General features: G+C 37.7%; 1 protein-coding gene across 4 annotated transcripts in view; it reads right to left on the reverse strand.

The window, feature by feature from the left end:
* Positions 1-22,274, reverse strand: part of APP (amyloid beta precursor protein) — a 294,233-nt gene that overhangs the window by 56,078 nt on the left and 215,881 nt on the right. For all 4 annotated transcript variants that reach the window (XM_082625057.1, XM_082625056.1, XM_082625055.1 and 1 more), the window contains 2 exons: positions 13,657-13,785; positions 12,663-12,762 (listed from right to left, as the gene is read on the reverse strand). In XM_082625057.1, the coding sequence (XP_082481183.1) occupies positions 12,663-12,762; positions 13,657-13,785 (229 nt within the window). The remainder of the gene's footprint in view (positions 1-12,662; positions 12,763-13,656; positions 13,786-22,274) is intronic.

Genomic DNA, 22,274 nt, shown 5'->3' on the forward strand with positions numbered 1-22,274 from the left:
TTGTGAAAATGACTCTACTACCCAAAGCAATCTACAGATTCAATGCAATCCTTATCAAACTACCAATGGCATTTTTCACAGAAGTAGAACAAAAAATTTCACAATTTGTATGGAAACACAAAAGACCCCGAACAGCCAAAGCAATCTTGAGAAAGAAAAACGGAGCTGGAGGAATCAGGCTCCCTGACTTCAGACTATACTACAAATCTACAGTAATCAAGACAGTATGGTACTGGCACAAAAACAGAAATATAGATCAATGGAAAGGATAGAAAGCCCAGAGATAAACCTACACACATATGGTCACCTTATCTTTGATAAAGGAGGCAAGAGTATACAATGGAGAAAAGACAGCCTCTTCAATAAGTGGTGTTGGGAAAATTGGACAGGTACATGTAAAAGAATGAAATTAGAACACTTCCTCACACCATACACAAAAATAAACTCAAAATGGATTAAAGACCTAAATGTAAGGCCAGACACTATAAAACTCTTAGAGGAAAACATAGGCAGAACACTCTGCGACATAAATCACAGCAAGATCCTTTTTGGCCCACCTCCTACAGAAATGGAAATAAAAACAAAAATAAACAAATGGGACCTAATGAAACTTAAAAGGTTTTGCACAGCAAAGGAAACCATAAACAACATGAAAAGACAACCCTCAGAATGGAAGAAAATATTTGCAAATGAAGCAACTGACAAAGGATTAATCTCCAAAATTTACAAGCAGCTCATGCAGCTCAATATCAAAAAAACAAACAACCCAATCCAAAAATGGGCAGAAGACCTAAATAGACATTTCTCCAAAGCAGATATACAGATTGCCAAGAAACACATGAAAAGATGCTAAACATCACTAATCATTAGAGAAATGCAAATCAAAACTACAATGAGGTATCACGTCACACAGGTCAGAATGGCCATCATCCAAAAATCTACAAACAGTAAATGCTGGAGAAGGTGTGGAGAAAAGGGAACCCTCTTGCACTGTTGGTGGGAATGTAAATTGATACAGCTACTGTGGAGAACAGTATGGAGGTTCCTTAAAAAAGTAAAAATAGAACCACCATATGACCCACCACTGTGCATATACCCTGAGAAAACCATAATTCAAAAAGAGCCATGTACCACACTGTTCATTGCATCACTATTTACAATATCTAGGACATGGAAGCAAGCTACGTGTCCACCGACCGATGAACGGATAAAGAAGATGTGGTGCGTATATACAAAGGAATATTACTCAGCCATAAGCAGAAACAAAATTGAGTTATTTGTGGTGAGTTGGATGGACATAGAGTCTGTCATACAGAGTGAAGTAAGTGAGAAAGAGAAAAACAAATACCGTATGCTAACACATATATTTGGAGTCTAAAAGAAAATGGTTTGGATGAACATAGGGGCAGGACAGGAATAAAGACACAGACATAGAGAATGGACTTGATGACATGGGAAGGGGGAAGGGCAAGCTGGGATGAAGTGAGAGAGTAGCATGGACATATATACAGTACCAAATGTAAAATAGATAACTAGTGGGAAGCAGTAGCTATCGTGCTAGCGGATTCTTAACCACCCTGCCACCAGGGAAGCCCTACATATATACTTTTGAAACCCTCTAATATTCCCTTGATATTATTAGAGTGGTGACTGAGAATTAAGGCATTTACCTAGTGATATCTCAGTGGCAATGATAAAGTTAATTTTTTGTTATTTGACTAAAGCTGTTTGATTAGAAAACTATAACTATTAACAAAGTTTCATATACAAAAATTTTAGAAAACTGCTTTTTGGTATCATGGAAAACTTATAAACAGCAAGAAGCTTATGTTATCTGGTCACAGTCATGACTAAAGAAAAAGTTTTAGTGTAATAAAGAAAGGTCACAGTATGAATGATTATGCTTTCAAGTCCAGCTCCATACATGATACTCGTTTTATTGTGTATGCCACATCAAAAAGGGAATTTTAGCAACTTTCCTTTCTATCAAATATGTTGACTATCATTTGAGAGTAAACCCATTTTAATTATTTCAAGCCTCAGCAATCATCAACAAAACGAAGGCAGGTTTTGCAAAAGAGTCATTAATTTAGAATTTCAAACACCAATTTCTCTCTCCACATCTCCTGCCCTCTGCCCAAAACCTAGAATATGAAATTTGCTTTGCTTCTAGAGTTTCCTAAATAAAAACAGTATAAGACATTAATAAGTATAATCATATTAATATGATATGTTCCCTTTTGCATTCCCAGCTCTCCACTGTTCAGGTCCCAGCAAGTTCCTTCATAACTTGGCAAAGCTTCAGAAGCAATTCACTACAGTCCCAGAGCTTCCCTTCACTATGCTAGCCTCTGAAAGAGAAGAAATGCATCATTTGCCAAGGCCAGGCTGGCTCAGGCTCTTGCTTCTGAGAGGCATGAAACTTGCAGCTGGCCCTTCCTCCTGCTCTCAGATGACAATGCCTCTGGTCTCTACTGGCTTTAGGAGAAGCTTTATCAAGTTTAATGTTTAAGAGGAAGCTGAACACACAGTTCCTCTATCTGCTCTCATGGGATGGGCAGACTCTTCTAACTACCACCCAGACCAAAAGCAAAGATACTGAGACATGCATAAGACAATACAAGTAGTCACCATTTGCTGTTCCACAGAAATAATAAGATTTAACTCATGCTTTTATGAGCACATGTAAATAAATATATTTGTAAAAAATTAAACACATTAAATAGGCTATTTTAAATTCACTGTCTCAGGTCAATGGATCTAGCAACAGTAGTTGAAATTAAGTAACACCCTAACTTTGGTCTTTTGACCACCTGTTTTTCACTCCAAGTCCAAAAGACTGTTTCTGAATAGTATTTTGATTCATATGATGTAAACATTCCTTTGGACACAGGCCTCATAATCTGGAATGAGTTAATAGATTGATCTCCTGTTTTTGATGAGACATTTAACCCAGTGTCTATGACTGATTTTCTAAAGCAGGCCGTGGTATAGATGGCAGGAGAATAGTTAACAAAGAGTAACAGAGCTTACTCAGGGAGTACATTGCAAAATTTGTTTCTGAGTTGAAGAGCAAGAGTCAAATTAACATTCCTTCCAAAGTCTTTCTCACATGCAAATACATTCATCTCTCTCCCAGTTAGACTTTGTGGAAACAGATTTCAAAATTAATCTCAATTTGAATGCATCTCTATTTTCAGGGTGGCAAATATCACTACAATTTTTTTCTTCTCTTTAAAAATATGAACCTTGAAGGCAGCTGGTTGTGAAAAACAAAATAACCAGCCCTTGTTCCCCAGTGTAAAATCACTGGTTGCTCCCCAGAATCTACCAAAAAAAAATTAGGATACATCTGTGGCAGGGTTCCCTGCCAGAAGTAGTCTAGGAGTCCCCACTGTGGTCTGACTTCACCCTCCAACCATTTTAGTTAGGATTTCTTTTTGGATTTTGATTCAAATTACAGGGCCATGTGTAGGAGCTGTTGAGTTAAGGAAAAACTCTGGAACTGCACTGGATCATCATAGGCACCAGCAGAGCTCAGTGTGAGAGGCACTGCCTCAGGCTTCACCCATTTGGTCAAGGTGCACACACACACACACACACACACACAAACATATCAGAGAATGGCATGAAAATAGACAAAACCCACCAATGTGTCACAGTTGTCATGATTTAAGGAAAAGTTCACAAAGAAATTTCCTTGAATCTCACCAAAATTTGGAGTAAATGGTGACAGTGTGCTAAATCAATTTTCCTGTGACTTCTAAACATTTACCCTCCTGAATGGGGTCAGAGCAGAATCATCTCATAGTGGATATCTCTTCAAGTAATGATAGTGTTTTAAAAGTTCATTAAAAAAAATTACAATAGAAATACTCCCTGAATTGACCTACAGATTCAAGGTAATCCCTATTAAAATTCTGACTACTTTTTTGCAGAAATGAGGAAAAAAAGACTTTAAAATTCATATGGAAAAGTGAGGGACCCCAAATAGTCAAAACAATCTTGAAAAAGAACAAAGGAGGAAGACTCACATTGCCTGATTTCAAAACTTGCTACAGAGCTACAGTAATCAAAATAGTGTGGTATTTTAATAAGAATGTATATATAGAAGGAATAGAATTGAGTGTCAATAAATAAACCCATATATCCCTGGTCAACTGATTTTTGACAAGGGTTCCGAGACCATTTAAAGGAGAAAGAATAGTTTTTTTCAACAAATGGTGATGGGACACTGGATATCCACATGTAAAAGAATGAAGGGGGCTTCCCTGGTGGTGCAGTGGTTGAGAGTCCGCCTGCCGAGGCAGGGCACACAGGTTCATGCCCCGGTCAGGGAAGATCCCACATGCCATGGAGTGGCTAGGCCCATGAGCCATGGCTGCTGAGCCTGCGCGTCTGGAGCCTGTGCTCCGCGACAAGAGAGGCCACGGCAGTGAGAGGCCCACGTACCGCAAAAAAAAAAAAAAAAAAAAAAGAATGAAGGGGGATCCTTATCTCACACTACATATAAAAATTAACTCAAAATGAATCAAAGATTTAACTATAAGAGCTAAACAATAAGACTCTTGGAAAGAAACACAGGTATAAATATAGTTGACCTTGGATTGAGCAATGGTTCTTAGATATAATACTAAAGCATGAGCAACAGTGAAAACAAATTGATAAACTGGACTTCATCAAAGTTTTACAATTTTGTGTGTTCAAAGGATGTCAAGAAAATGAAAAGAAAACCTACAAAAAGGGAGAAAATATTTTCAAATCATATATTTAATGAGAGTTTAGTATCCAGAATATATAAAGACCTTTTACAACTCAATAATAAAAATGCAGAGCCCTATTAAAAAATATGCAAAATATTTTAATAGACACCGCCTACTTATGAAGACTGAAAACATAATCCAGAGAGCCACTGCAATGGCATGAAATAAACAATGTGGTTTATATGTAAGTTATCTAATGACTGCCAGGGTACACTGGGATCTCAAGAAATAAGATCAATATACCACTCTGAATTATACATATTAATGTCTACAATCTATCTGCCAGAATGGCAGAGATTATGCTTATTTGTTTTATTTATTTATTTATTTATTTATTTTATTTTATTTTTATTTATTTATTTTTTTTTGCGGTACGCGGGCCTCTCACTCTTGTGGCCTCTCCCATTGTGGAGCACAGGCTCCGGACGCACAGGCTCAGTGGCCACGGCTCACAGGCCCAGCCACTCCACAGCATGTGGGATCCTCCCGGACTGGGGCACGAACGCATGTCCCCTGCATTGGCAGGCGGACTCTCAACAACTCCGCCACCAGGGAAGCCCGCTTATTTGTTTTAAATTAAACTTTTTGACATTCATTCTTCCTAGAAAGTATATACTTTTTTAATAATGCTAAAGGACTGACTTTTCCTTTAAAATTATGGATCAGAAAATACAGAAAAATACATCTGTTTGCCAGAAGGGAATATTATAAAAATTACCCCGGGAAACTGATGTTGTTTCCCTGAATAATTCCCATGTCAATAATTTACACATGTCAAGTTACATACATCTACTTGTTTTTAATAGTAATCAGCATTTAAAAATATTTTTTAAAATTAATTAATTAATTAATTTGTCTGCATCAGGTCTTAGTTGCGGCATGTGAGATCTTTGTTGCTGCGTGTGGGATCTTTGTTGTGGCACGCGAGGATCTTTATTTGCGGCATGCAGGAATCTTCCCATTGCAGCATGTGGGATCTAGTTCCCTGACCAAGGATTGACCCAAGGCCCCCTGCATGGGGAGCATGGAGTCTTAGCCACTGGACCACCAGGGAAGTCCCTACATACGACAAAAGGACCCTATCACTGACTTCCACAGATCAACTGAATGACATACACTATATTTATAGATTCAGTAATTAAACTTCTAAGAAAAAGACAGCTTACATATCATATCCAAAAAAGGTATAAAGAACTAAATGTCTGCAAAGCACTAAACTAGCCACTATGGGTGAGTTAAATGCTTAAGGGCTGTAACCTCCTAAGACTATTTACAGACCAGTTGGGTTTGAGGTATGAACTCATTGGCATTGACACATCTATATTTTGTTGTTTAGAGACATTTCAACATGGCAGGCAAATAGTATACTTTTTTGTTTTGAAGATTAATATGCTTATATGTAGGTCACTTGACAACGCAGTTTTATTTTCTCATTTATAAAATGAGTTGTACTATTTTGGAAGAGTAACTGTCTTTCTTAAGAGGGGGACAAAGATATACATTTAGAGGGTAGGCAAATAAACACTGGTCAAACCTGTAATTCAGGTAATAATACTGGAAAAAATACTAATAAGGAGCTCTGAGACTACTGTAAAACTAAAGGAAGAACATGTCTTTGGCAATTTATGATACAAATAAATGTTTTTGTTGCCAAATACTTAAATCAATTCTAAAATATAAAATCTACTTATACTTAAAAGCCATTTCCTATGGAAAATGAATGAGTGGAGTAAGTTAATAGTTCTCTCACTTTATTTACTTTTATGATTTTTTTTCTTCCTGATGCCCTCCCTTGACTAACAATTATACACAAGGATACTTAAAATTCTCAGTAGTAATGAATGTTCCATTTTGCTGGTCTGGCAAGTGCCATAGATATTCTATTTTAAGTCTAGACTACTTTGGATTCATTAAATCCAAAAATCAATAGGTTTACTAGGAACAGAGAATGGAAACACTGTCCTTGAAATAAACATGCTGTATTTTTCCCAAAGAGCAGAAAAGTTTATCAGGAGGCCACAGTCAAATTGTAATAAAAAATTATAAGCCTTCTTTCATTAACTTGAGTTTCTTGATCTCCTGCCACGTATTTCAATCCCACCCCATTCACTATGGATTTGTTCCGCCAGAGATCCTTCCAACATCTGGTTTACAATAATTCATGTTTTTACTAATTTTGAAGGCTAAAAGAAAAAAAAAATCCCAGGGTATGAAACAATTAGGCCTTCCTTCCCCCTTTCCTTCCTCCTATCTTTCTCATAAATTGATCATCACAGCATTCTGTGAAACAGCCAGCCCTGAGCTGAGAGCTGCAATGTTTTTAGCTTTGAGGAAGCTGTAAAATGAAGTACTCTGGTGAGTGCTGATAGAAGAATAGAATCCTTTTAGCACAGATTTAAGGAAGATTACAAAGGGTAAAAATATCCACTCATTTTGAAACAGCAAATTGACAAAGCAAAGCCGAGATGAACAATAGTAGAGATGAAGGAATTCTGCTTTTTTGAAGGGTTAAAAGATGATTAAGACAGAATATGGACATTGAAAAGAGGCATATTTTCCTTAAATTAATGATTCTATCATTTGCTGAATAAAAAAAAATAAAAAACTTGTCCTAGACAGCTATTTTAAACGAGGAAGGGATTCTTTCCCCCTCTACAAATGCCTTACGTCTTTCTTTACAGAAAGCTTCATAATTTGTATGCAAATACATTTTTTTAAAAAAGGAAAACATTAAGTAATAAATGATGTGCCTGGGAACTTGCACATAATAGTAATTCAAATTGAACTGAAAAATTATTATAAAAGAATAAACAGCAAGCTTTTATAAAACTAATAGAGTAGTTTTGATAATTCATACTTATTGGTGAAGCAAAGCAAATAACTTGCCTCAGACTCTGGTTGATGGAAGAGTTAAACCAGACAACATATTTAATAAATCAAGTGTCAAAGTATATGAATTGGGCAGAAAGCCAAATAGCAGAGGGTCATGGATATGATATAGTACAATATTGTAAAATGTTATTTATTACTGTCCTGAGAACTCTGCTTTATTCTTTATTTTGATACCTTTGCCAACGCACCCATTTTGTTGGCTTGATCAATCATAGCTTTAGAGAATGCTGTGGCCGAGGAAAGAGATTTGTTTTGTGTAGCAATAGCTATGCTAGGTGCTAAGGAAGAAGCTCAGGGTGGGTCTTTAGGGTTATGGAGGAGAACACCTGATCCACCTAATTTAAGGAGCATCTACTTTGCAGCCTAGGGATTTGCTTCAACCTAGGCTATGATGACTAATACTACAGAGTACCAGGTCCTCTGCTGGATCCCAAGGATACAGACATGACCAAGACATGTCCTGGAAGATCTCACAGGATTGGGGGCTGGTGGACATGTCAATAAACAATTAAATACAAAGTACAGTATGGTATTAGAGGTGGATACATGGTGCTTTAGACACTGAGGTTTAGTAGAAGAAAATCTACGGAATTGAGAGTAGGAAACTGGGTAGCAGAGAGAGTATGAATTTTGAACTCATGCAGACCTTGGCTCCAATTCCACTTTCATCACTTTACTATCTGTTAAGGGCAAGTTAGTTGGAGGTGCTGTCACTGAATTCACCAGTGTTGTCACTAGTGCATATGTCGCGTATGTGTGAATTATAAGAAAGCTCCGCTTCACGTGGATGTGGCCCCATCCCAGAGGGCTTGGCTTCGTCAGTGGGAGGAATGAATGTCAGTTTACACTTTTTCCCTAAACCACCTGCCACATCTATATGTGGTGGCCCTGAACCTCAACAAGGGTGAACTTTCATAAAGAACTCAGGCCAGCAACATCATCAGTAAGAGATTCTCATCAGTTCGCTACATAACTGTCACTCAAACACCAGCTCTTCCCTCTGGCTCCCTATGCAAATTAGTCAAGGGCTTATGGGAGTGTGGACATTTCAGGAGTGTTGAAGGATGCTGCTTTTCAAGCAAGGAAGAACCATGTGCAGGATGTATTTTCATTTTAGCAGGAAACTCAGCCCTGAAGAGGAAGAATTTGGGTAGGAGGGGACCAAGGTGAGGCAAGAGGCAAGATGACTAGTTGAGAGTCCAGTGAAACTCATGTGAGAGGATAAGGATCTGAGCTAACAATGTGGATTTACAGAGCAGGGATTCCACATGAATATAAGAGGTAGAATATATAGGATTTCAGATTGATAAGCAATCATGGGTGGAGGAGAGGAAGGCATCATGGATATGTATAGGACAACTGGGAGAACCCATAACTGAGATTGTAAAATGGGTCAATTTCAAGAGGGACACAACGATTTCTTCCTTACACTCATAGTTTGGAGTTTGAGAAATGGGTGAAATATAGGCACACTTCGGAGACACTGCAGCCTCGGTTCCAAACCACTGCGATAAAGCAAATATCTCAACAAAGCAAGTCACATGAATGTTTTGGTTTCCCAGTGCATATAAAAGTTATGTTTACCCTATACTGTAGTCTAGTAACTGTGCAATAGCATTACGTCTAAAAAAACGATGAACATACCTTAATTAAAAAATATTTTATTGCTAAAAATGCTAACCATCATCTGAGCCTTCAGCGAGTCACTATCGTTTTGCAATAGTAACATCAAAGATCACTCATCACAGATCACCATCACAAATGTAATAATAATGAAATAGGTTGATATAGCACCATAATTACCAAAATGAGACTGAAGTGAGAAAATGCTGTTGGAAAATGGTGCTGACAGACTCAGTCGACACACAGTTGCCACAAACCTTCCATCTGTGAAAAATGCAATATCTGCAAAGCACAATAAAATGAGGTACGCCTGTATTCTGAGTCTGGAATATGTCACTGGGACTCAGTAGACAGGTTGTTGTTATGGATATGGGATTTACTGGAGTTAACAGTAGAGCAGCATAAACAGATGGCTTTCTCAGGAAAGCACAGTGGGTGAAAACGGTCAGGGCTGGAACTCATGGGCCTGATGAATTCTAGGCTTTAGTCAGTCACACTTTACTGTTCTCACAAATTTGATGCCAGCTCCCACTTTTGCCCTTTTCTTTCTGGTGTGACTAGCTTCTTCCTCATTTTCATCCATAATAGAGAATTCTATCCTCATGGGAGCATAAACTACCTGAAGCAGATAAACCTATGTCACGAAAGATACTAGCAGTTCCTCAGGACTGGTGAAAACCCTTCATCTCCAGAGCAACTATTACCCTTATTTAACAAAACGATTGTATTTCTCTTCAGATGGTTTACAGTATTAAACATATTCTAACTGCCTGCATTTATAAGCACAAACTTTTATATAAACAACATGCATTTGTAGGTTCTTTTGGATCTTCTCCTTTTCCCAGCAGCTCTGAATTTCAGTATGCTTCTTACACTGAACTGACTCCAAATCTAAAATTTGATTACACACAGAAAAGGCAGATGCATGCAAATCAGACTAATGACAAAGCATTTAATTAGAAATTAAATGTACAGGACATACACTGGAAGAAATCTGTGCAGATTCTATTTGGAAAGTAAGCTAAAAACCAACTTCTATTATGGAAAATTTCAAGTGCATATAAAAGTAAAGAGAATACTACAAAGAACTCCCGCTCAGCTTAAACAGCACTCAGCTCAAACAATTGGCACTCACAGCCCATCTTGTTTCATCCATGGTCCTACTTTAAAAGTAAGTTATTTTTAAATGTTCCTTCAAATAAAGAACATTTCTATAAGACAACTAAGCTTAACCCAGAAAAGCCATTTTCCCCAGGGAGCTCTCTTCTTTGGCTTTGGTGTTAGGACCTCAAATGGTACACAGCTCTATTTAATGGAAGTTCATTAATGCAAGCTTCTCTTCCCACAGGAAACAGCTATTTTAAAATGGAGGCAAGAAAGATTTTTTAAATGATTATCTTTCAGGATTCGGTGTTCGGTATACTCAGAATGACAAAACTATTTTTAAAAATGACATGCTCTTAAGCTTACTTAACAGTTTTTTTTTTAAAGAAAAAATTCTATGATTCTAGTTATCGGAATATTCTCCCTGCCACTGATATTTGAAGTTTAGTGTGTGGTTCTACTCTTGGGCATTTTGCAACACTCAAGACAGCTGAATCACCATCTGTTCTGTGTAACTGCGACTTATTAGTGGTCACTGCTTTCAGTAGTATTTTGCTGAATGAAAACGTCTGGTAATTTAATTAGAGAGAGTCAACCATAATTACTGGCTGAGAGTGAAATATTCTAGTCCTTTGCAATGGCTTATTCCTCTATAGTTTGGTATTACTGGCAACACCTCAGTTGAAGTTGCTTATGAAAATAAGCTTGATAAGATGGCTATAAGGCCAAAATACATTCATCTAGAAGATTTGAGCTTCAGTTCATTAAGAACGTGATTTTTCTTTGATTTTTGTCCCTTCTACAACTTATTGGAGGACTTTCTTATACTTATTTAATACACAGTATTTTAAAGGTTCCTTACACATGTCTATCATAATATATAACAAGAATATTCGTTTCTTAAAGAAAGGATCCTGTGTGTTAATACACAACACTGAACAGACCATTATCACCTGATAAGTGCCAAATACTTGGTAGTAATACAAACAACACTTGCAAGGTATTACTAAGTTAGAAAAAAAAAAGAGTAGAACAGCACTGTTATGAAATGTAAAAATCGAGCCAAGCTGTGTTTTGGGCACTTCAAAGCAGGAATTCCTCAACCGGAACACCATCTACAACATCCTGAGTGTTCTGTTTTCAGACAACCTGCATCTGTTTTAAACCAAATTAAGCATCTATTTCCAACCCAATTAACAAAGAACAGGACTCATTATGGAGAGGGATCCACCACACACATATTGCTTATTTACAGACGGTTTATGCACCATATCGCCCGGATTCATACATCTGCTTTATGTTGAAAGATGCACTAGGGTAATTGCATCTAAGTACTTTTGTGAGGCAAAGTTAAACAAATATGGGCATTTTGGGGGTTTGTGGAGAATTACGTTATGTGATACTTTACTCCCTTTCCAAGAAAAACAGAAAAGGGAGAACTTACTCATACGAAATATTAAAGATGTCATGAGGAAAACTAGGGCCATAGGAGACAGTGGGCACACAAGGTCGGTTTCCTGGTTTTGATAATGCATGATGTTATGTAAGATGTTACTACTGAGGAAGGTGGGTGATGTCTACCATGGACTACTCTGTATTATTTTTCCAACTTCTTATGAGTGTATGATTATTTTAAAAGTTTAATGAAGTATAGTTAATTAAGTTTAAACAACAACGTGGTCCAGAGAACACTCATGGCTATGCAGGGGGCGGGGCGTGCATCAAAGAAAGATGCGTTACTGAATATAACAATAACCTCAAAGTCAAAAGTCAGAGTTTTGTGGTTCTGCTGTGCTCCTTGGGATATGCGTGACATAGGCAAGTTTCTTAAATTGTAAGTTTGGGCTCCTTCATCTGAAAAATGAGGATATCATGACACTCATAAGATTATGATAATAAAGAATTAAGAGATGAAGGGTTGTTTCTATTAAACTGTCAAGTACCAAAGCATCATAAGGTGATATTTATAAGATTGACTAAATTAGAAAACTGTTGACAAGTATAATCCAACAACAAGTGGCTCATTATCACACAAATAGACCAAAGCCAAATTACATTCCCCTCGGCTTTTGTCAGTATGCAGTTAAGACCTGATGCATTTCAAAGATGAGAGCAACTTCCACTCCCCAAGAGTTTCACTGTAGAAGGGAATCTGCTCTTTTTCCTTCCACATATTAAAACACTGATGATTCCTGATGCAGATGAACTCAGTTCCCTGATTTTCTCCTACAGGAGGAAAATATGTTTATATGCACAGCACCAAAAAAACAGCTCACTCACCAACTTCATCCTGAATTTCCTCAGCCACAGCAGGAACATTGTAGAGCAGGGAGAGAGACTGGTTCATGCGCTCGTAAATCACGCGGAGGTGTGTCATAACCTGCAGCAAAGGATGATAGCTCCAGGTAAACCATCTCTGGAGTAAGGAAGAGTTATTTTCCTTACCAAGCACCACAGACAGATACAAACTTCCCAAATAAAACTGACAAAATGCTGCTGGAACTTTGAACATGAAAGGGCATTTTTATTTTTCTTGTTCCCTCATTTTTTGTTCTCTAACTTTGGAGCTGCTTTAAACTTTCCATTATATTATATGCTTGTAACCATAAGATATAAAGCCAATTGAAAAGACCATTTCTGCCCAATTCTGATTCCTAATATTGAGATTCCTAAATAAGCTCTGATGCTCCATATATATATATATATATATGTCTTTGCAAAGTTTCCAATATATGGGATCATATGGATATTTCACATGAAACATAGATATTTAATGATAGATATTTCAAAAAATTCTTCTGTTTAAGGAAATGTAAAATTTCAGATTTCCAGAGGTAGATCCCAGTTGTCAAGTTTTGAAAATGGCAGAGTATAAAACTTATCACTACCAAGCTTCATTTAGTCTCACATTATCTCCAAGCATTACAGTAGAAATGGAGTTTATGATTGTCTTCTATAATTTAGTTGAACCAAATTTTAGCGGTTTTGGTTTATACAATTTTGTTTTCATTTTAGTCATCAGAGTTTGATGGTTCCTTAAGAATCAGTAGCAGTAGTCACTCAAGATTTTTATATTCTTTGTTATTTTCATAACTCAGAAAGTGCCAAACCACATGTTGCCCTAGGACAAGCCTTTAGAATTTACCAGGCATTAAAGAACTCTTGCTATAGAGGTCCAACACCCATGGCTATTCTGGGAATACCTAAAGATCCAACTCAAAGGGCAAGAACACTGAATTGTCCAAGTTGCATGATTACCACATTCTGTGCTTACCTGGGACCGGATCTGAGCAGCTTTCTTTGGATCCACCATGCGAACATGTTCAAAATGCTTTAAGGTATGCTGTCTATCTTTCTGTTCAGCACGGACATACTTCTTTAGCATGTTGAACACATGACGAGGCTATAGGGGAAAAAAAAAAGTTCAGGTTTGTCCAAAATATTGCTTCTTCCAATGGCTTTGGGTCAGAGGTCCCACTAATTCATTCCATGATGTGAAAGCACTGTGAGTCACATTTTTGCAATTCTCCATTCCCTTCTTACTAGGTAATTCTTATTTGATCGGTCGCTTTTCATTTCTGTAACAGCATTTAGCATTTGACACATATGATGATGGCTATCCTTGTTAACATTTTCTTTTAAAATAGTGTCTTCTGCTATTGAAGGACAGTTGATTTTGGATCTGTCAGATTTAAGTTAGGTACTTTCCATTTTCCCACCCAAATATACAGGGGCATATGAGACTACAATTCTATCTGCACAGTCTTAATGGTTTTCTCAGCAGTAACTGTTGCACAAAAAATCCCACCATCAGTAGCATGTAATAATCAAAATGAGAAAAATAATAGATAACCATTACTAATTTGCAGGCCAAGAAATAGCTGATAAACTCTAAGAGACATCATATTTTTCTGGGAGAAAGGCCAATGTATTATTTTACTTTGGAGTTAATTAAATCCTTTCCATGCCATCAGATTCTAATTCTTTCAGCAACAATTAAGTTTCTTCTTAAGTGCTTCTATTTTTTTTCTAATTGATTCCATTTCATTTTTATTCCAGTCTTACTTGAAAGCATTCATCCTCATAAAAAAAAGGGACAAGGTCTGCTTTCTCTATCTTTAACAATTCTCTTGCTACATGCATTCTACAATGTGATTTTTTTTTTTTTTTTTTTTTTTTTTGTGGTACACAGGCCTCTCACTGTTGTGGCCTCTCCCGTTGCGGAGCACAAGCTCCGGACATGCAGGCTCAGCGGCCATGGCTCACGGGCCCGGCCGCTCTGTGGCATGTGGGATCTTCCTGGACCGGGGCACATACCCGTGTCCCCTGCATCAGCAGGCGGACTCCCAACCACTGCGCCACCAGGGAAGCCCTACTATGTGATTTTTAAAAATGATTTCCAAAGATACATGTTTCTTCTTCATTAAGACAAACAAAGAAAAATTACCTATGCAAGTTCATATCAGAAATAGAATTTTGGCCATTTGGGTCTATCTAGTTATTATTAACCTGTGAGTCATGGGCACCTTGAAAACCAGTTGGAAGGTACAGAATTTATTCACAGAGATGGTATATGTGTTTTCCTTATGGAAACTGTGCCTCCCCTTCTCCTGTTGCTTAGCTTAGGGCCACCTCCCTGACATGCCAGGTGGAGGTGGTACCCTTTCTCTGTGCTCCCATGAAATGCTATTCAACCCCTCATTATTGCATTTCTGATGGTTCTCTTCAACTGTGAGATTCTTAAGGGCTAGATTTTGCCTTTCTTTATCAGGAATCACACACTATACAGGGCCTGACTCAGAGAGGGTGCTCTGTACTATACCTTCCACAGGCCACATTCCTATACTTAAGAAAAACAAACAAAGAAATATAATGAAAAGAAAGTAAACCTGAGTTCATCTGCCTTATTTATTTCTTTTATCATCTGCCTTATTTATTTCTTTTATCCTTTTATCCTAATGTGCTTCTCCATAATCTCCAAAAAAGGCAGACATCACAGCTTGAAACAGTTTTGGGCAGCACATCATTACAATTTTCATTGGTACTCTGAAATCTGGTTGACCCTACAAATCAGGGAATGGCCTTTTAAATCTGAAAAGGAGAAAAGTAGTAAAAGAGATAAAAACTGACAAACCTCATCGATAATGTACATATTTAAAAGACAATAGGTTTTAAATATATATATTTAAAAAGGTGATTTTGGGGTCAGAAATCAAAGGCCGAGTATTGTTGAATGCAATGGATATTTTATATGCAGGACCGTGCAATCGGGATATTACATACATGCTTGTTCCTTATTCATCACCAAGTCCTAAAAATGTCCCTCTAGTTCTACTGCAATTATGCTTCCAAAATTGCAGACTGCAACTAATTGCATTCATCAAAGGTGTCCCAGCCGACTGGCTGAATGTGCTTTCTCAGGTGCTCTATTTCATTTCTTTCCTCTTGAAAAGGCTTTGTTGTTTTAAAGAAAATGGAATTTTTTTTCTTTAAGAGCTCAAATAAGAAAAAATACTTCAATTGAACATAAAGGTTGTTTTTCATCATAACTTTCTTTTCTTCTTCTTTTTCTTTTTTTTTTTTTTTTGTAGTCAGTCACCTATAAATGTTTCTACAAGGCATGTTGTCCTCAGAGGACTGTAACCTCCAAGCATGGGCACTAGGATATAACTGCTCCAAACTGGCCTTGGCATTGCTGCTCTAAGCTGAATTCTGCCAACTGACACTTGGGTCTCCCCCCACTGCTTTTTTCCACTATCACCACAAACAGTATTGATTCCCACTTGCTATTATTAATGTTAACATTAATTTAAAAATAGGGCTTCCCTGGAGGCGCAGTGGTTGAGAGTCCGCCTGCCAATGCAGGGGACACGGGTTTGTGCCCCGGCCCAGGAAGATCCCACATGCCACAGAGTGGCTGGGCCCGTGAGCCATGGCCGCTGAGCCTGCACATCCGGAGCCTGTGCTCCACAGTGGGAGGGGCCACAGCAGTGAGAGGCCCGTGTACCGCAAAAAAAAAAAAAATAAAAATAAAAATAAATTAAAAAAATAAAAATAAATAAATATGAGTCACAAAATATCTAAGCCTCATCTTCCTCATCTGTACCATTCAGATAACGATCTTTCATATGGTGTATGTGGAAATTTAAAGTGTTGTGTTAGTTACCCACACAATGCTGCATCCACAGCTGCTACTCAGTACATGCTTATTTCTTCTACTCAGTCCCTACCTCCATCCCTTCCCCCTTTCCCTTTCTTCTAAGCAATAACAGTTCAGCACTTATTCACTGCTTATATGAATAAGATGGTGTTTCAAGTGCTTTATTCATAGTAACTCATTAAATCTTCCTATCAACCCTGTGACAGAGGTACAGCTGCTTGCCCCACTACATTGATGAAGCAAACAAGGCACAAAGGAGGTTTAGGACTGTGAAGCTGGCTCCATTTAGTTACAGAGCTAGTCAGGGGTACAGCAAGAACAGGTAGCCCAACATTGGCTCCGCAGCCCGTTCTCCTGATCATTATGTGCTCCTGCCTTTCAAGGAAACTCTAAAATGGACTACACCAAAGACATGTTCCACAAAGTAACCTATAGAACTGGAAACTGAAAGAAATCACTGAATAGTTAGAAATGAGAGCCTGTTCTAGAAGTCCTTGTCTGGACTTCTAGTTTTTATAAGCTCAGATAATATTATTTTGGGACGTGCTAATATCTGCTTTTTTAATTGTGCTGAAAATCATCCAGATTTGTTCAATCTTGGAAATACTGTCCTTGGTTTTTGGCATTCTGCTGTGCTTTAGCTAATGCCTCGGATGTAGGGAGGAGAAATAGCAAGATAGGAAGGTCCTCTGTCAATCTGTTTAGGATTACTGGAAAAAGATTATAGGTATTAATAAAAAGTTAGGCTTTTGTGACATTCATGGATTCTAGTTCTAAATCCATCCTTATCTTCTACTAAGATGGATAATTAAATGGTGAATGTGTTCACATGCTGAAAATTGCTTATCTCCTTTAATACCGAGATTTCTTTATATGTTTCAGAAGGATATTCAGAAATATATTCCTAACTTTCCTCTCTAAATCCCTAGAGCTTGACAATGAAACAGTAGCACACCGGGCTCTCGTGATGGCCCAGGCCTCTCTCTGTTGGGGAACAAAGCTCCTGTGAGGATAATGAGCCCTAAGATCCCAGTGTAAGCCATGACCTCATCACTGTTTATGTAGCTCAGATACACACTGAGTGTGCATCTATACAAACACCAGCCTTTCCTTCACACTGCCTACACCTCAGGACATGAGAATTCAGGAAGACATTCAGAAAGACACTCTGACTTCCCTCATTAAATGAATTACAAGGTTCTGTTTTGTTGACTTATTCATGTAAACATATTTCTAACGATCATGCTTAGAAATGAAAAATATAAAAATCAGATTAGTTTTTATGTTGGAGTAGTCAGATAAATCATGTCAAATGAAATGGCAGATGATACCTCATAAACAAATGCTATTTTAGTTAAGAAAGAAAAATAGATAACATTCCTTTGTACTTTTGTATATTCATTTGTTTTAGTTTAAAAAAAAAAAGAGTTCTGCCTTTGGTATGTGATTCATGTGTGTTTCATTCAAATACAGAAATAACTGCCTTTACAATTTTTAGCCAGAACGCAGAATTTCCAAGGCTTAAAACTATTTCTAGAGCTATTTCACGTATCACAGAATAACAGGGAACCTCCATTGTTTCGGGAATTTTATTTCATTATGTTAGGACAAAGATGAATTTCTTAAAATTTTAATTAAAAACTCAGAACATTCATATAGAAATGGTAGGAAAAAATACCTGGTATCTCTATAGAAATATACTCTCTTAAAGTAACTGCTATTCTATTGTCATGATCCTTACATTTAAGACAGGATTATTCAGGTGATTAGAAAAAACAAGCTTAAGAATTCAGTGGCTCATTGTAAGGATATTGACGGTAAGCAGAGATTAGGAAACATTTTAACCTCTATGCATATAATTTCAAACTTTCTCAAGTCTTTAACATCTTCTGTAACTAGTAATAACATTTTTTTCTGCCAAATTCCCCTCATTTCACAATATTCCATGCATTAATACTGAAATCTGGTTATATTGCCATTGAATGGCTAATCTTATTATTAAAATTTATAGCAAAGAACAGAGATAATAAAAGGAAAAGATCTGCCCCAGGGGGACTAATTATATCCAATCCTTTTTTTATTGTCATTATTGTTTCTGAGTGTTTAGCCCATAATTACAAAGTATCTATTTGCATCAGATGTAGCACTTTTCAGTACACATTAAATTCACTTCACAATCACACTGCATTAAAAAAAATCATTTCAAAAAGAAATTTCATAAAGGATTAAGAGTAGGCCTTACTAAAATGGATTATACTTAACCTGAAAACAGAAGATTTACATTTTGGAACATTAACCATTTCCCTCTCTTGGAACAAGAGTGTAACATATCGCTAGCTACTGGCTCAGTTCCTGGCATAATGTAGTTGTCAAAAAATGTTAATTAAATTAATGAATAACCTAGAGCTAAATATAACTTGCACAAGTAGTTCCAGTGGCAAAATACATCCTTCATGGCATCTGAGTTGAAAATAACCATCTCTCAACCAAGAAGAGATGCATTCCCAATTTTTGGTACATACTGATCTATCCACCCAGTGTGTTGGGGTCCTTTAGGGAGCTGTTTTAATGGGGAATTCTTCCCAGAAAATATTTCATAGGCTCTACAGAATGTTCAAACCCCAGTGTCCACAAGATTCATATCCTTAATTTCAAAAGATGCTATAGTTTGTCTTCTTGTGGCTTGGGTTTTGATGTCAGGCTGATGCATGGAATTTTGAAAGAAATTTCACAGCCTTTCCCTCTAATAGGTAACTTTAAGAAATTAATGTTCCCACTTCTCAGATGCATTGCCTTTTTCACTTGGTTCTTTTATGCAATTTCATAAATTTGATGTCTATGGACTTTGGATCAATCAGACACATTTGACTGACTCAATGCCAATCATGTCTGAGTGGGTAGCTTTCTATTCCACAGTTCACTTGGAACTGTGGTATATTAAAACACGATTGTTCAGCTCCACTGTGCCTCTCTTTGCAGCATTAAACTTGATGTAGAAATCTGGCATCTTATCATAACAGACAGTTGTGCCTGAAACCATATCCTGATGGGAGGGAATGATCTGTCAAGAGCCTTTAAAAGCCCTAAGCATAATCTTGTCAAGAAGAAGGAAGTAAATGAGTCACTTTATGGGGAAGCACCCTGACCTTTCTAGTTCACAAGGGACATATTCAGAAAACCCTCTCCCGAAGCATTAAATTGAACCCTAGTGGTTTCCAACCCTGTGACTGGGGAAGTTAATCATCTATCAAGAAAATGCAATTCTCTCCTGTTTTCATAAGTAGGTTCAGGGTCATTATTTTCACAGTTCTACATCTTGGATTTTGAGATATCTTGAGCACATAAATGTACAATGTACAAAATCTCTGTGTGCAGGTTTAAAAAACTCCCTTAAGAGAGTTAAACCTCTTTCGGCTTGAGATGGTCACTTGGATGAGTTTATTTTGCCACTGTAGACCTGCCTCGGCATTTCACATGCACTCTCATGGTTGCAAGAAAAATCTGAAAAAAGAAAACAAACCCATTTGGGGAAGCTTCCACGGGAACCTTTGGTCACAAAGGTTTAAAGCTAGGAGTTGAGCTAAAGTCCACTGCAAAATTTATGCATATTCCTTTCTTCAGAAGAGCACATAGGTGATTTTTGTAATAGTTTAACATGAGTGTAAGAAGGCAAATGACAATTCTATGTCAGGTTGAACATAGAAGTCTTGAAGAAGCAACAGAGGAAATGGGAGTAGATTCTCATGCCCGGCTCCATTCAGTGTTCCTCCAGCTTTGGTAATATGGAAGCATTAGATGCATCCCTTCCCAGCATATCCAGATTACTATTTGGCTCTGGCTTGTGATGTAACACAGCACAGCAGTACACAGGCAAAGCCATCTCCCATCCCATCCCTCCTCCACAAGGAGGCAGACGACTTCCTAATAGGGACAAGGCACCAAAGCCTCTATAGTCTGTCCTAACAATCGTTCTCTTCCCAGGGAGGAAGATATCTTTCTACTTCACAGTCTCATCTCAACCTTTGATTAATCCTTTTGTTTTTTCTAATTATGGCTAACAAAAAGCTAGACAATGTTAATTACCAAAAAAAAGTAGAATGATCAACCCCAATTTCAAATAGAGGAGGAAGTATCCTTCTAATTCAGTCACTTGTTCCAAGTTATAAGATGGCAAACTTAGGAATTAAAAATAGGTGTTTATACTGTACTATAAAATATGGAAAATAAGGGTGGTTTTAATCCTGTCACTCACAAATTAGGGACCTCTGGACAGTTTGTCAAATCTGGTAGGTTTTAGTTTGTTTCTAGGATATTTTGCTAGTTCTCAGCAATAATTTATTTTGGTTACCGTGACATAAGAAATAACTGTTTGGTCTCTGCCCCCAGTTCCTGACACAGAGCTCCTAAAACTCTTATAAAATTTGGTGGCAGGAGCATCTTTTGTCATAGTATTTGGTCTTAGTCCTTGGTTCCAGACACAAGAGCTTATTAGACCCTTGGAGAGATAAGAGTATCTTTTTGTATGCTAACAAGGTGACTCTTGGAGGTCGGGAACTGGTTGCTAGAGGAACCAATATTTGGTCTTAGTCCCTGGTTCCAGACACAAGAGAACCAACCAAATGATTAGAGGGTTGGAGTTTTCAGCCCCGTTTTCTGATCTCCAGGGAAGGGAGAGGGGCTGGAGACTGAGTTTAATCACCAATAGCCAATGATTTAATCATTCATGGCTACTTAATGGAACCTCACCAAGAAAACCCCTAAGCAATGGAATTCAGAGAGCTTCCCAGCTGGAGAACACATTGGGATGCCAGGAGGGTACCATGCCTGGAGAGGGCATGCAAGCTGCACACCCCTTCCCCCATACCATGCCCTACAGTCTTTTCTATCTCGCTCTTCCTGAGTTCTATCCTTTATAATACATTACTAACAGTAAATAAGGCACTTATTCTGTGAGTTCTAGTGAATTATCAAACCTGATGAGCAGGTCATGGGGACCCCTGATTTATAGCTGGTGCATCAGAAATACAAGGTGAAAATCTAGGATTTTGCGACTGGCTTCTGAAGTGAGGGAGGGGGCAGCCTTGTGGGACTGAACCCTTAACCCATGGCAATCTATGCTAACTACAGGTGGTTAGTGTCAGAATTATTTTATGTGAGGGAAAACCTCACACATATTTGGTGTCAGAGTACTAAGAGCATAGGAAATGGTTCTTTCTTCAGTTACCCAGACCCCAGCTATACATTAGTGAAGACAGCATACAGAACTGAAATTTAGGATCTGGCCCAAACCCTATGATTTATGCTTTTGGACCAGCTTAGCATCCATTGGATACAGAGCTTGGATCTGCTGACCTGCGAGCAAAGAAGCGCCAGAAAGTGTTTGGACTTGTATGTCTTCAACTCTCGTTTAGTCACGCAGTGAAACATGCTGAAGCCCTCAGTGATGAACAGGATTATTAATGCAACCCAGACGGCAAAGCCCACAGAGTTGAGTAAGAAATCGTAAACAAAAGATGTTTTAAGATACCACAGAACTTCAGAAAGATTTGTCAAATGGTCTGATCATCTGACAAATGCCAACCATGCCATACTCTTGACTTCTTAAGAGAGAATTACAATATGCTTCAATTTTGTATATTCATACTTGGATTTTGGCATTTTTGCTTCACAAATCCCCTAAGTGGCTACACCATGTTCAAAGATATGCACATTTATATTTCTTTCAATTTCAC

This window comes from Mesoplodon mirus (genome assembly GCF_964341445.2).
Source record: "Mesoplodon mirus genome assembly, chromosome: 6".
Lineage (NCBI taxonomy): Eukaryota > Metazoa > Chordata > Mammalia > Artiodactyla > Ziphiidae > Mesoplodon > Mesoplodon mirus.